The sequence below is a fragment of the Bos indicus genome, chromosome 1, assembly GCF_029378745.1.
Source record: "Bos indicus isolate NIAB-ARS_2022 breed Sahiwal x Tharparkar chromosome 1, NIAB-ARS_B.indTharparkar_mat_pri_1.0, whole genome shotgun sequence".
Taxonomy (NCBI): Eukaryota; Metazoa; Chordata; class Mammalia; order Artiodactyla; family Bovidae; genus Bos; species Bos indicus.
The window spans coordinates 130,994,115-131,008,716 of NC_091760.1; the positions used below are offsets into that span (position 1 = coordinate 130,994,115).

At 43.5% G+C, this 14,602-nt stretch overlaps 1 protein-coding gene across 2 annotated transcripts in view; it reads right to left on the reverse strand.

The window, feature by feature from the left end:
- Positions 1–14,602, reverse strand: part of ESYT3 (extended synaptotagmin 3) — an 88,794-nt gene that overhangs the window by 34,862 nt on the left and 39,330 nt on the right. For both annotated transcript variants that reach the window (XM_070794149.1, XM_070794148.1), the window contains exons 10-22: positions 14,266–14,348; positions 12,612–12,660; positions 12,322–12,411; positions 11,879–11,941; positions 11,713–11,775; positions 11,111–11,179; positions 10,493–10,579; positions 9,778–9,927; positions 7,637–8,094; positions 6,857–6,955; positions 6,225–6,356; positions 959–1,064; positions 79–128 (exon numbers count right to left, since the gene is read on the reverse strand). In XM_070794149.1, coding sequence (XP_070650250.1) covers positions 79–128; positions 959–1,064; positions 6,225–6,356; positions 6,857–6,955; positions 7,637–8,094; positions 9,778–9,927; positions 10,493–10,579; positions 11,111–11,179; positions 11,713–11,775; positions 11,879–11,941; positions 12,322–12,411; positions 12,612–12,660; positions 14,266–14,348 — 1,499 coding nt within the window. The remainder of the gene's footprint in view (positions 1–78; positions 129–958; positions 1,065–6,224; positions 6,357–6,856; positions 6,956–7,636; positions 8,095–9,777; positions 9,928–10,492; positions 10,580–11,110; positions 11,180–11,712; positions 11,776–11,878; positions 11,942–12,321; positions 12,412–12,611; positions 12,661–14,265; positions 14,349–14,602) is intronic.

The following is a 14,602-nucleotide window of genomic DNA, read 5'->3' on the forward strand; positions in this document are numbered from 1 at the left end:
TGAAGAGAGAATATAGGCAACCACCTGAAATAAATTGAGTAGCAGATTTAATGTGATAAAATGAAACCACTCACTTACCACTGTGAGAAGCCCTTAATCAGATCTTCTTTTGATAAGTCAATCAGTACCTAAACAAGCACAAATTATCAGTTCTTGTCCTCAAAACTGCATTAAATGGAAACATATTGGGATAAATGAAACTGATCCTAAAAAAGGCCTCCTTGAGTTTTGAGCAATAGTTCTTTTTCCTTTGACTTTGAATATATAGAACCTCTCCAGAAGGACAGTACTGACACCAACCTCAGTGTCCTAGGAAAAGGTGAACTGCTATTTGCAGTTGTACCTCAGGAATTTACTTAACGAATGTTTTAGAGAAAACAGCTTGCCTTTACTTACAAACTGATCCAGAATTTTAAGCAAGACACTATAGTTTTCTCAACAATAAAAATGGGAATATCATCACCTACTTCACAGAGTGGGCTTTAAAGAATGAGCATAAGATAATGTTTAAAATACAACAACTACAGAGTATACAAATACCATTCTTTTTTGTCTCTCCTTCCTGAGGATTATATTTCCTTTACTTCTAACTTTAAGTTAAAATAACATTCACCACAAAAGTCTTGACATAATGAGAAGATCCAAGCTTCACACAATGCTGTACTTGTGAAAACAATACTTAATATCATAGTAGAGGTTCAAATACTTTTGTAGTGATGAACTTGGATGTTCTTGAGTTTCTTAAAATAGGGTTTATTAATTTATATACTTTAGTTTTAAGAGTATTTTTTAAAAGGCACAAAACAAAAAACCTCCCAGTGAGGCTGTATCTTCCTTAAAGTCAGTTCTGATAACAAACTGATGATCGCATCAAAATTTCAGCAAGGATGTGTTCCACCTATGAACTCCAGGTAGCCACCAGGAGGGAAAGAGTACCAAGATCCCCTTTTGTACTTACCTTTCCCAGTTCCTTCCTTCTGTGTGAACCAAGTGGTCTACTGTTTTTCACTGCGACATCTAGTGACCTCTTCTGTACTTCATCCATGGAAACAAAAAATTCAAATCTGTAAGGAGCAGAAAGTCAGAAATGAGATTTATATATTTTAATTATTTTCATTGAAAATCTCTAGTGTTTCATCCATTTTCCTACCTTTAAAACAGAAGATACAGACTGTCTACTGTTCTAGATACTATAAAGAATCTAGAGCAGTATTAGGTTACAGCAATTACTTGCTGCATCATTATCATAGATAATCACTGACCTGTTACAAAACCTGGAAGTGTCAAGAGGCCATTTACCCCTCTTGAGAACTTCTTTGGACTACTGTGCTTTGGGGTTGCTTCTTTCTTTCTCTGACTCTACTCTGGTTGTCACTCTGTTCAGCTGTCCCTTCTCTCTCTGAACTCTGCCTGCTCATAGTACCACCTCAATCCCTTTTTGTTTTTTCTGACCAACTAAGGGCTAGGATGCTGAATAATTAGTTTTGCTGAAATTGCATGGAAAAAAGTGTCCTTTTCCCACTTGTGCCTGTGGAGTAAGGCAGAGGAATCTTAGTATACAAGCTTTGTCACATACTCACAAGAGGCCTCTGGACTCCTTCAGGATTTAAAAAAAAAAAAAATCTTTAAATTTTTTTAAATTGAGTGAAGATTCTTTAAATTCAATAGTGCTTTACACTTTTCAGAAGTTTGACATGCATGATTTAATATAATCCTATAATATCTCTTAATTTTTTAAATTGAGATATAAATGACATAGCATTATTAGTTTTATGTGTCTAATAATGATGTGATTTGTATGTTATAAAATGATCAGTCTAAGTAACATCTATCACTACATATAGTTACAAAAAATTTTTTTTCTTGTGATGAGAACTTTTAAGATCCATTCTCCTCGCTACTTCCAAATATGTAATACAGTATTATTAACTATAGTCACCATGCTATACATTATATCCCCATGAATTACTCACTTAATAGCTGGAAATTAGTACCTATTGACCCCTGTCACCTATTTCACACACACCCTAATCCCCACCTCTGGCAACCACCAATCTCTGTATCTGTGAGCTTGGGTTTTTTTGTTTGGTTGGTTTTTTGGTATTTTTACGTTCCACATATAAGTGAGATCATAAGTAATTATCTTTTTCTAACTTATTTAACTTAGTAGAATGCCCTCAAGGTCTATCCATGTTGAAAATGGCAAGACTTCTTTTTTTATGGAGTCGTGAAGAGTCAGACATGACTGAGCGACTTCACTTTCACTTTTCACTTTCATGCATTGGAGAAGGAAATGGCAACCCACTCCAGTGTTCTTGCCTGGAGAATCCCAGGGACAGGGAAGCCTGGTGGGCTGCCGTCTATGAGGTCGCACAGAGTCGGACACGACTGAAGTGACTTAGCAGTAGCAGGTTGTTTCCATGTCTTGGCTATTGTAAGTAATGCCACAGTGAATACAGGTGTGCATATATCATTTTGAATTACCGTTGTTTTAATAAATACACAGAAGTAGAAGTGCCTGGAAGTATGGTAGTACTATTTTTTTTATTTTTTTTGAGGACCCTCCATACTGTTTTCCATAGCTGCCCCAATTTACATTCCCACCAACAGTGCCCAAGGGTTCCCTTTTCTCCATATCCTTACCAACACTTGTTATTTTTTATAATAACCATTTTCACAGATATGAGGTGATATCTCATTGTGGTTTTGATTTGCATTTCCCTAATGACTAATGATGTTGAGTATCTTTTCATGTACCTACTAACCATCCATATTTCTTCTTCAGAAAAATGTCTATTCAGAGCCTTGGCTCATTTTTTAATCAGATTTTTTTTGCTGTAGAGTTCTGTGAGTTTTAATATAGATTTTGGATATTAACTGCTTACCATATATGATCTACAAGATTTTTTCCGATTTGGTAGGTTGTCTTTTTATTTTGTTGGTTTCCTTTGCTGTGTAGAAGCATTTTAATGTGGTCTCAAGTTGCCTCACTTGTTTAGTTTTGCTTTAGTTGCCTTTGGTTTTGGTGTCTAATCCAAAAAATCATCACCAAGACTGATGTCAGTGAGTTTAACTCACCTAAGTTTTCTTCTAAGAGTTTCATAGTTTCAGCTCTTACATTCAAGTCTGTAGTCCATTTGAGTTAATTTTTGTGTACAGTGTAGGATAGTGGTTGAATTTTATTCATTTGCATGTGGCTGTCCAGTTTTCCCAACACTACTTGCTGAAGAGACTGTGCTTCCCCTATTATACATTCTTGTCTCCTTTGTCATAAGTTAATTGGCCATATATGTGTGGGTTTATTTCTGGGCTCTCTATTCTGTACCATTGATGTCTCTTTATGCCAGTACCATACTGTTTTGATTATTATAACTTTGTAATATAGTTTGATGCCTGAAGACATCAGGGAGTATGATGCCTCCAGCTTTGTTCACCTTTCTCAAAATTGCTTTGACTCTTTTGTGGTTCTATGCAAATTTTAGGATTTTCTATTTCTGTGAAAAATGCCATTAGAAGTTTGATTGCATTGAATCTATAGATTGCTTTGTATAGTATGGACATTTTAACATTATTCTTCCAATTCATAAGCATAATGTATCTTTCCATTTGTTTGTGTTGTCTTTGATTTCTTCCATCAGTGTCTTAGTTTTCAGAGTACAGGGTCTCTTACCTCCTTGATTAGATTTACTCCTAGATATTTTATTCTTTTTGGTGCAGTTGTAAATGGTTTTAATTTCTCTGATACTTTGTTGTTAGTGTATAGAAATGCAGTGGATTTCTGTTTATTAGGTTTGTATCCTGCAGTTTTACTGAATTCATTATAATAGATTTCTGGTGGCATCTTTAGGATTTTCTTTATAAAGCACCATGTCATCTTCAAACAGTGACGGTTTTCTTTTTTTTCTTCTTCTTGTCTGATTGCTATGGCTAGACTTTCCAATACTGTGTTGAATAAACCTGGTGAGAGTACTGGTCTTGTAAAGTGGGTCTGCAAGTGTTTCCTCATCTATATTTTGGAAGAGTTTGGGAAGGAATAGTATTAATTCTTCGAATATTTGGTAGAGTTCACTAGTGAAGCTGTGTGGTCCCTGGACCTGTTTGTTGGGTGATTTTTGACTACTGATTTAAACTTCTTCCTAGTAATCAGTCTGTTTACATTTTCTGTTTCTTCATTATTCACTCTTGGTAAGTTTTCTTTCTAGGAATTTATCTTTTCCTTCTAGGTTATCTAATTTGTTTGATATATAACTATTCATAGTCTCTTATGATCCTTTGTATTTCTGTGGTATCAATTTTACAGCTTCTGTTTCCTCTTTTTTGTCCTCTTGTTTTTTTCCCTTGGTGAGTCTAGCTAAAGATTTATCAATTTTGATTTTCTTTTCAAAGCTCTAAGTTTCATTGATTTTTTTTTTTTCTACTGTTTTTTTAGTCTCTATTTCCACTCTGAAGTTTATTTCCTTTCTTGTGTTAACTTCAGACTTTGTTTATTCTTCTTCTTGTTCCTTGAGATGTAAGGTTAGGTGGTTTGAGATTTTTCTTGTTTATGATATATGCATTTACTGTTATGAAGTTTCCTTTTAGAACTGTTTTTGCTACATCCCATAAATTATGTTATGTTAAATTTCCATTTTCTTTGAACATATCTTATTTGTCTTGATTTCTTAACGTGATTTTAGTCTTCTTAAATTTAACACTTGTTTGTGGCAGCCTAGTATATAATGTATCCTGGAGAATGTTCTGTGTGCACTTGAGACTGTGTATTCTGCTGCTTCTGGATGGACTCTTCTATGTATTAGACCAGTTCATCTGGTCTAGCAAGTCATATACAGCTAATGTTTCCTTATTGAATTTATCAGATGATCTATCCTTTGATGAAAGTAGGGTACTAAAGCAGCCTCCTTCAATTCTGAATGATAAGTCTCCCCAGTAGAGTGTTTTTGGTTGGAAGCATTTTTCTTTCAGCACTTTGAATATTTTGTGCCACTCCATTCTGGCCTGCAAAGTTTCTGCTGATAGTCTTATGTTGGGGGCTGGGGTCGGGGGGGGGTGGGCTCCCTTATAATGTAATTACTTGTTTTTCTCTCGCTGTTTTTAAGATTCTCTTATCTTTAACTTTAGATATTTTAATTATAATGTATATGGTGTCAATCATGTACTCAACAAGAGACCTCTGAACTCTTTACTTCTAGGTTTACATTTAAGATCAAGGTTGCCAAGTCTGCCTTGTAGATAATCCAGGCATATCTTGCTGTTAAAATTTTGAGAGAGAATTACTAACAGATTAGGTTTGTCACAAAAGTCAACCTCCTGTGTTCCCACATAGCAATTTTGACATCCTTTTATGTCAGAGCTCCCTTTGAAGGCAATATGTTTCACTTGTGTGACTGCAGAATATAGGATGGTGCCTAATATTAATAGAAAGTGTTCAATAAATATTGAACGAATTAATTCTCTCTCCCCACATTCTTTCTTGATATCAATGAACTAAAAATATAGCTTTTGAAGGAACATATTAGTCTTTAGACATGACCCATAAAAGAACTCAGTACAACTCTTTTTAAAATGAGTAGTTATTGATCAAGATAAGCGGAAACAAACATCATTAGGTAATTCATCCTAGGCTGGCTAGCAATGTCTTCTCTTAGGATCCCACAGCAAAAACAAGCAAGTACCTTGTGATCAACTTGAAATCAAGAATAAGAATATTAAAGATAAGACTTACCACCACAGACTCATCAAAAGCAAGAAATGTGATTAGACTCTGTCTACTAATTTTGTCCCCAAGGACATGGGTGGACACACTGGGGGAGGGTATCTGTTCCACCTATGCTTGTTACAGGAGTGAAGACAGGCCAAAGAGCTTGGAACTTTGGAGGAAATTTTAGGTCCTTAGGTTCAAGGTATGTTTATTTATGTTTGAAAACAAACATCTGACTAGATTCAAATCTTTTTGCTGCCAAAGGGGATTCGTTTAAAGAGAAAGAGTGTGGAACATTTCATAATCAGGAACGCTTTGGTCCACACAGGCAAGAAAAATGGGTAACTTTTGCTAAACTTCTCTGGCAGTCCTTTTCTCCCACAAAATGTAGAAGCTTCATGACTGTGTTGGTGTCCTGTTCAACCCCAGCCCTTCCCAGCATCTGGCAGTTGCCAGGCACACAGGAGGTACTCAGCAAATACTCACGTGGCTGAGACACTCTAAGCAGGCCACCTGGGCCACTTACGTCTCATCAAACCGGGGCTCCAGGGTCTTCCGCTTCACTGAGGTCTTCTTACGACTTGCCCACCTCCTTTCTGGCAACAAGTAGACTCGGACGTAGGGATCAGCTCCACTGCTGGTACAGGGCGTCAGGTTTCTGATTTGGTTTCAAACACATTAAAGAAAAAGGCCCCTCATTTTGAAATACTGAAAGTACTCATTTGGAGAAAGCAGTACTAGCCATACAGCTTTAGATAGCCTTGGGGATAAAAATGCCCTGTAATCTAGACCAAAAAAATCAAAAGTCTGCAGAATTTGGAGGACAAAACATCAGATGCGTGGTTTTAAAAACATGTGTTTTTATGAAGTTTGGGGTAGAGCCAAGTACTTTTCCATGTAAAGGAAGTTGAAGATGCTTGAGAAAATGTCCTGGCTCCAGGGCACCCCAGACAGCTTTGCAGCAGATGTGTCTGAGCAACACCCTTGATTCTGGAGCCTGTCAGCTCCATCGAGGATCCTGTTAGAGCATTCGAACCTCATTCCTTCCAAGTGTCTACCTTGGGGCTGCCTGCCCCTGCCATTGCTCCAAGTGCCCCCACTGATTTCTGGTCACCTGATGCTCCCAAGGGATCTCTCCTGGTCCTAGCGCCTCTTTACCTGCAGCCGTTGATGAGCACGCTGAGGCAGCGCCGCAGACACACATAGCGCACCGTGAGCTGAATCTCACCCAGCCCCCGATGCCCAAGCTCCCCGCCTCTGTAAAGAAAGGGCTTGTCATTTCTCTTGCCATTACGGGTGCTGGCCTCTCCCCCCACCCCCAAGAAACATGTCAGTTAACAGATTAGTTCTCAGTAAGGTTCCTTTTAGTTGGAATTACTTCCTATCCCGCATTCATGTATAATTATCCTACTTCACTGTAGGGAGAGCATGGTACCATAGGAAGAACTCTCTAGCAACATCTCCCTTTATACTATGATTTCTTGTGGAACCTTGGGCAAGTTACTCAACCTTTATAATAGTAAGTTCTGTCTTTTAGGGTTACTGTGAAGATCCAGTTGCTAAGCCCAGAGTCAACACTTAATAAATAGCAGCCATTGATTATGTAATTCCACATTCTTGGCTTTCCATATCATCTCAGTATAAATAACTCTTTAGGATCCAAGGTATGTTTTTGCTGTAAGGAACCTTACCAACAAAAGCCCAGCACTGTTTTATAGTTGGTATATTGCTAGAGCCCCACCAGAGTTTTGGGCACATCCACACGTGCTTTCTCTCCCCACATGCTGTGTTCTTTCTATCCCACCATGCCCCCTTATGAAACCATTTTATGAAAAACCAGGACTTGCATAGAAAAGTAAGTTCATATCTACTTTTCCATCCAGGGAGGTATTTTTCATGCAGGTCATTTTAGAAAATATTAAGCAGAGAGGTGCATACTCAATGTTGAGGCTGATATCTGTCAGGTCAAAGCAGGAAGAGGCCAGGGAGTTGAGCGAGGACATGCTGGGAGCCAGCCCTTTGGGTGGCCATGCGAATGGGGAGGCAGGGCATTTCATGGGTCTGGGTGACTTGATGGGCCCCGGAGAGTGGGGGCCTGGCACAGCCAGGTAGATAGTGGCCAGACTCTTCTTCCCCATGGGTGCACTGTCCTTGCCTTTGGGCTCTGGGCCCGTCTCTTCAAGCATGGGCTTGGTGGCAGTGATGGTGGCAGAAGTGGTGTTCTTGGCGGCTTGCTTGATCTCAGAAGCAGGGTCTGGATCTGTAAGGCCCTCTCCCTGGGGTGGGGCTCTAGGGTCTTGGTTGGCGGTGACCTTCTTAATGAACAGAGGGCCTTTCTTTAGGGCTTCAGGTCCTGTGTATGGACTTCCCAGCTCCCGTTCTTCCAAGTGCAGGAACTGTAAGCAGATGACAGGGTTGTTTATGGACTGGCACACCACTTGCACTTTCTCCCCGTCTGCTCTCACCTTCACCCCTGGGAAATGGTTCCTTCTCTTCTGGAAGGAACAGTTTCCTCAAAACTCCGTTCCTTCCTGACTGCCCAATCCAATGGATTTTTACTCCCAGACCTATCTTCTTAACCTCTCTGCCTCTGGCTCCCTCTGACCAAACCTTCTCAATGCCTTTCTTGCTGCCTCAGTAACTGTCATGAAGACTCAGTTGTGACTCCCTTTTCTCTATACTAGTTCTGGTTGCTGGAGACCTGACCCATTTACCTTAGCCTTCCTGTATATCACCAGCTGCCTTCTGGATGTGATAATTTCTAACCACCACCTTATTCACCATTGCTTTCTATCCAGTGTTTTCTATCCAGATACAATCATGTGCTCCCGAAGTTTCAAACCTCAGCCATTGTTTCTCCTTCTCCTTTTCCCATCAATCATTAAGACTCTTCCCAGGAATTTCCATTTCCAGCAATATGGTGATCAAAATATTCTGTAAAACCTCTTGTTAGAAATGCTCAATAAAATGAAACAAACATATTTCTAAATGCATAGCCAAATTCACAAGAAAGTAAGGGAAATCCCTAGGTTTAAAAAAAAAAAAAAAGGCAAAAAAAAAGAAAACTGAAAAAAGGTTAACTTTCCCAGGGTTATTTATCAACCTTAGAATCCAAGGGGTTTGGAGATGAGGCCTTGGGTCATTGTAGGACCTAGGAAGGTGGGATATGTTTAGTGAAAAAGTAGTCTAGGATAAACATTTCACTCACCAGCAAAGACTGATGACAAGAAATATATCTCAGCCTGGACTATGGCTAGTGGGAAATAAAAGTATTTCCTGAGAATATGGTACTGTATAGGTTTGTCTCCTATGAATTCTGGATCCATATTTATACAACCTGTGGAGTCACGAAATCCAAAGTTTGAAAATTAATATAAAAATGGACTCAGGTTTATAATGTTCCTGAGGTGCCTGGCTGCAGCCAAAGCAGAACTTCCTCGGAAGCGAACAACCTCACTTCAAGTCACAAAGGTAACACTGAACACATGTCTGCAACCCCAGTTACCAAGTGTAGAAATGAGTCACCGTGAAAAAGCACCAACAGACACAACAGACATCAAAATTTAACTCCCAAGATCTTCAGATAACAGGATTAGCAGACATACATTTTAAGTATTTTCAAATGATTAAAGATGGACTAGAAATGAAAATAAAATACAACAAAGAAAAGATATTGTAGATTTGGAAAACATAAAGTGAAAAATGAAAAAATAGCCTTTGAAATAAAAACCATGAATAGGTTTAACGGCAGATTAGGCATAGCCAAAGAAAGATTTAGTGGTATGGAAAACAGGTCTGAGGCGATTAGAAGGTAGCACCAAGAGATAGAGAGAAAATATGAAGGTCAGGTCATGTTAAGCCATGGAGATGATAAGGTCCAATGTAATCGAAGGAAATGTAGACGGAGGGATTAAAAGATTGGGAGAGGCAATATTTGAAGAGAAAATGGCTGACAATATCCTGAAGTTGATATTAAAAAATATGAATCCATCTCTGAACTTCTTCGCAACACAGGGCAGATACTTAGTGCTGGGGCAGACCACCCCTTGCCCACCCTGGGGGAAAGGGGAGAGATTTACCCGAAGCACCAGCCTCATGGAGATGAGGCTGTCCAGGCCTGAGTGGTCCAGCTGGAAGCGCTGCTCCAGAGTAAGGTCTGCATGGGGGAGAATCTGGCACAGGGGGAACTCCAGCACTCCTAGAGCACACTCTTGGTCGTCATCAAGCACCTGGGCAATGGGCCAGTCACAAAACAAGATGATAACCAAGCCCCACCCTCGCCAGCACTACTCGGCTCCAGCCAAGACTGAGTTTACTTCGATAACTATGTTCTGTGCTTCTCTTGGCCTCTGGTTCTGTTCTGAAGACTGGAAATGAGACCTGGCTTGGTCCCTGCCTTCAGTCAGGGCAAGAGAGTGACTCAGGGGAGAGGCAACCATGACCTGTATGAGGCAAGTTTGTCGCTGCCTGGGGCCTTCAGGGCTTTAGGGACTGATGAGCTGTGCTGCTCTATGATGGGACCAAGTACATCATCATTAATGTCCTGAGTAGATTTCAACCCAGGCCACACTAGGTGCTATTAATATTTAAAAACTGGAGACTCTGGCAGGGAGTGCCATGGGACTTAAGGGTTTGTCCTTCCACAGCCTCCTTCCCAATGACCTTGGGCACCTGCTCATGAGATGTGGGCCCTCAGTATCCTCTCCTGACTCCCTGGGGAACCTGCTCAAGCCCCCACCCCTTGCGGCTTAGACACCTCTGAGCTCTGTTCCAAGAGCCCAACTTCATGCAAACCTTCAGATGCAGCTGTTCAGCAGCCACATTGTGCACGAAGAAGGAGAACACCTGGCTCCACACAGGGTCCTTGCTGCAGGGACAGGTCTGGGGGCAGGAGAGAAAGGTAGCGCTGAAGGGTTAGGTTGGGTGGAGCAGGGTACCAGTGCCCTCTGCTCTCACTCTGTCCACCCAGGGATAGACCCACACATGCTGCAGCTCGTGGGAGGCAACAGGGCAGGGCAGCCAGACTCAGAGGTGAGGAGAGTGTGCCAGGAACTCTCACAGGGGCTGAAATCCCACCAGCACTAGAACTCACTTCCCCAGGGAGGTGGTGATGGAAAGGCAAGGGGACTTCTGCTGCTGGGGTGATGGAAATGTCGTAGGCTGAGAGCCATGCCTCAGCTGGAACGCTGGTTCTGCTTTCTAGTTCTTGGAATCACTGATCTCTGGTCCCCAGATTCTTGAACTATAGAACTCTTTCGTGAGGTTATTTTCAAGACACAGTGATATAAAGCACCTATAATGTGCTCTGGCACCTACTTCAGTGTAAGCTAATTACCTTCACTTTTGCTTCTCTCCCTGAAGTGTTGGGGCCCCCATTTCCTTAGTCTTTGGCTGCACACCAAGCTATCTTACCTTGCTCAGGTGTGTCTTCTTGCCTACAGAGAGCCTGACGTAGGAAGAAGGGTCTCTGCTGACTTTATTCTGTGAGGGGACAAATCCGCAAAATAGAGATAGCACCCACAGTGCCAACTTGAGACCCTGCCCCTCAACCCTCAGGAGCATCGATGGGACCTGAGGCCACCCAAGCTGCCTCCCTTTGAGAGAAGGCCTCCTTGGTGCTCCCAGGGGCCTGGGCTGTCATCACTGTGCCAGCACCTGGGCTGGGCTGACCCTGTGGGGAGCTTCCAGGTTAAAGACAGGAGGCATGGCTGGACACAGGTGCTTGTTCCCTAGAGCTGTGGAGACAGACAGGGTGGAGCTGAGCTCTGGCTTCCCCTGAGCTGTGTGACCCAGGCACTTAGCTTCCTGGATCCTATTTTTAAATGGCAATAAAAATGGACACATAGCCACCATGGGACTCAGGCATAACAGATGTGGGAGGAGCCCCGTGCTCAGCTCACTGCAGACTCAGTGATCCCCACTGAGTCATCATCCCCAGGCTGTGTACACAGCAGACTGGAAGCTGTGTTTACTCGGGGAAAGGAGCTGTCACTTCCTTTCACACACACACTTACCCTGGCAAATCTGGACAGCTTTTTGGCTTGATATTCACCATTTAGGTACTCAAAAGGGCTTCTCTGCAACACGAGAAGAATAGGGTGAATGAGCAACATGTGGACATTTGAGAGTGACGGGCACAAGGCAGGGTGTGTGTGACGCTCTAGCCATGTCACCACTCACCGGCAGGTTGCAGGCGCTCTCCAAGAAGACCACGAGGATGGCAGTGGAAAAGCTCCCATGGTCCTACGAGCAGACACAGACCCTCACTACAAGCAGGGGACAGGCCAATTTAGGAGAGCCCTCTTCATGGCTCCAGACTGGCCATCCCTTCCCTCACAACCTAGCTCTTTGTTGAAAATACAACTGCAGCATGACAGACTCAAGTCAGAACTGGTGGACTTCCTATGAACTGGGCTGACAGGCACTAACAGACCTTTTAAGGATCCCATCCACCCTGTGTGGAGATGAGGGCTGAGGGACACGCTCTCCAGAAGGTGGGGCTGGCCGGAGGACCCTGAGCAAGATCTGCGGCTTCAGCTCCCTCCTTCTCCCTCCTCCCCACACACCACTCACAAGTGCCCGCCTCCACCTTTCTGCCCAGAAGCCTGACACCCTGCAGTCACCTCAGTCACAGCGTCCGGCTCTGTGATCAGTGAAAGCCATTCCAGCCGCAGGTGCAGCCGCCCGCTCGTTGTGTTGTTCAGCGCAAACCACTGCAGGGGGATGGGGAGGGGAGCTTGGGGACAGGGCCAGTGAGACTCCATAGGGCCCTGATAGGGGCTTCAGGGAAGAGGTGAACCAGAGCAGACAGGGTGGGCTCTGGGCTAGGAGAGGTGGTTATGGAAGGCCAGTACTACAGTTTGGGGTGGAAGCAATGCTGTCCACAAGGAGGGGTTGCAGGTGCCAACTCTACCTCATCCACCACTCTGTTGGTCATGACATCCCCGAGGCAGATCTGCAGGCTGGAATACACAGGGAGTGAAGGTCAGTTCAGCCCAGGGGCAGCAGCAGGCACGGAGGCCCACTCTGAAACGTTTTCAAGTATCTGAGTGGACCTCAAGACAGGACCTTATTCATCCCAAGAATGAATGGAAGACCACTTTGAGCTCAAGCTAAGGAAGAACTGTCTAGCCACTGGGGCTGCTCCCATTGGGCATGCTGCCCAAGCAGGCAAGCAGCTCTGACCCCCGGAGGGGAATAAGCTAACGCTGCTGGACACACTGGCTCTGGATGCTCAGTGAGGGTGCTACTGGCATTTTGGCTGGGATGAGTCTTCATTGTACGAAACTGCCCATGCATTGCAGGGATTTAGCTTCTCTGTCCTGTGTTCTCTAAATGCCAGTGGCACCACCTCCCACAGTCACTGTAACAACCCAACAGGCCCTTCCACTTCCAAAACTGCCTCAGATGCCCTCCAGGGGCTAAGTATCGTTGGCATGTGTGTGAAAGAAGGTAACACATTCACCGTGTGCCTCCCACCTACCCTGACAAAGCCCAGCTGGGATGTAATTCCATGTTAACTGTTAGAAATGTGCTGGGCCTCAAAACACACTTGAAATCAGTTACATAAAACATGAACCACAGATGCACTTCTAATCTGTAACGTTACAAAAGTCACAACTCCTTTAAGATGGAAATTTAAAATGGTAAGTCACATCTGGTGGTAAGCTATTTCTTAGCCTGTTAGGTTGTGCCTGTCCCATTTTGTTTCTACATTTTAAAATCACATGTACATGGAAACAAGCTAAACAACTTAGGAGCATGGAGATCTGGGTAAAACTGTTCTGCTGCCTCCTAATCTCAGCCTCTGAGATGAGTAGTGGTGTCGCTTCCACACCAGCACATGTGAACACACACACATCCTCCCTAGAAAAATGTCGACTGCTTCCCCACTTCCTTAGCCATACTGAATATCCTCATGGTCAACATACATAGATCCTACTCATCATTTTTAAAAGCTGTAGGGTATTCTGTAGTTTAGCAATGATAAATTTATTCAAATATTCAACCAGTGTCCTCTGAGTCTGGTCATGCTTCCAGGTTTTTTGTTTTGCCACCATAGATAGTTCTGCAATAAATGCTTGAGGTCTAATGCTTTTTATAGGAGATTCCTGAAATTGGGATGGCTGGACCAGTGTAATTTTGGGGTTTTGATGGCCCCACCCTAGCCCTTTCAATCCTCAGAGCACAGAGGCTCTGTTCCACCACAGAGTGAGCACATGTTTCTTGGGTGCTGGGGCCAGGCTATGCATGCTAGCCTTAGCCCTGCCCACTGCTCCAGATGGTACTCTGGGTACATTATGAAGAGCACAGAAAGCAGAGCCCATGGTGCACAAACCTCAGGACCCCCTCCATGCCTCCAGAGGGCTAGCACTCAGGGCTAGACACCCAGGGGACATGGGGAGGAGGTCCATGGCAGCGGTATGGAATGGCAGTACTGGCTGCCTGGCACAGTTACCATGTCAGAGTGTGGTGGGAGTTGCAAGTCCTGAATGGTGGAAGTGGGAGTACCTATGACCCCAAGGGCTAGAGCCCTGCACCCCCAGGCCCAGCTTGGCCCTCCTCACCTGCCCAAGAAGTCGTCCTTGTCAGGATCCTCATCATACAGGTCCACTTCCAGGTCCTGCCCAGGGACTTCATACACTATGAACTGGGAGGAAAGAGAGGTGACTTGACCTGCAGGCCCCAATAGCTGATGAAACAGACATCAAGCATGACCTCAGGGGAGCCAAGTTCCAGCCCTGCCTCCTGGAAGCTCGGAGCCCTAAGTAGGTTCCTGCCTTTCTTGGTTCCGGGAGAACCTTACTGGAAGAAGGGAGTGATGCCCTCTCCTGTGGGATGCAGAGATTCAGAGGCAGCTTGTGTAAGACCGTGGCAGGGTTGGGGCTCGGATGGGTGGCTGCT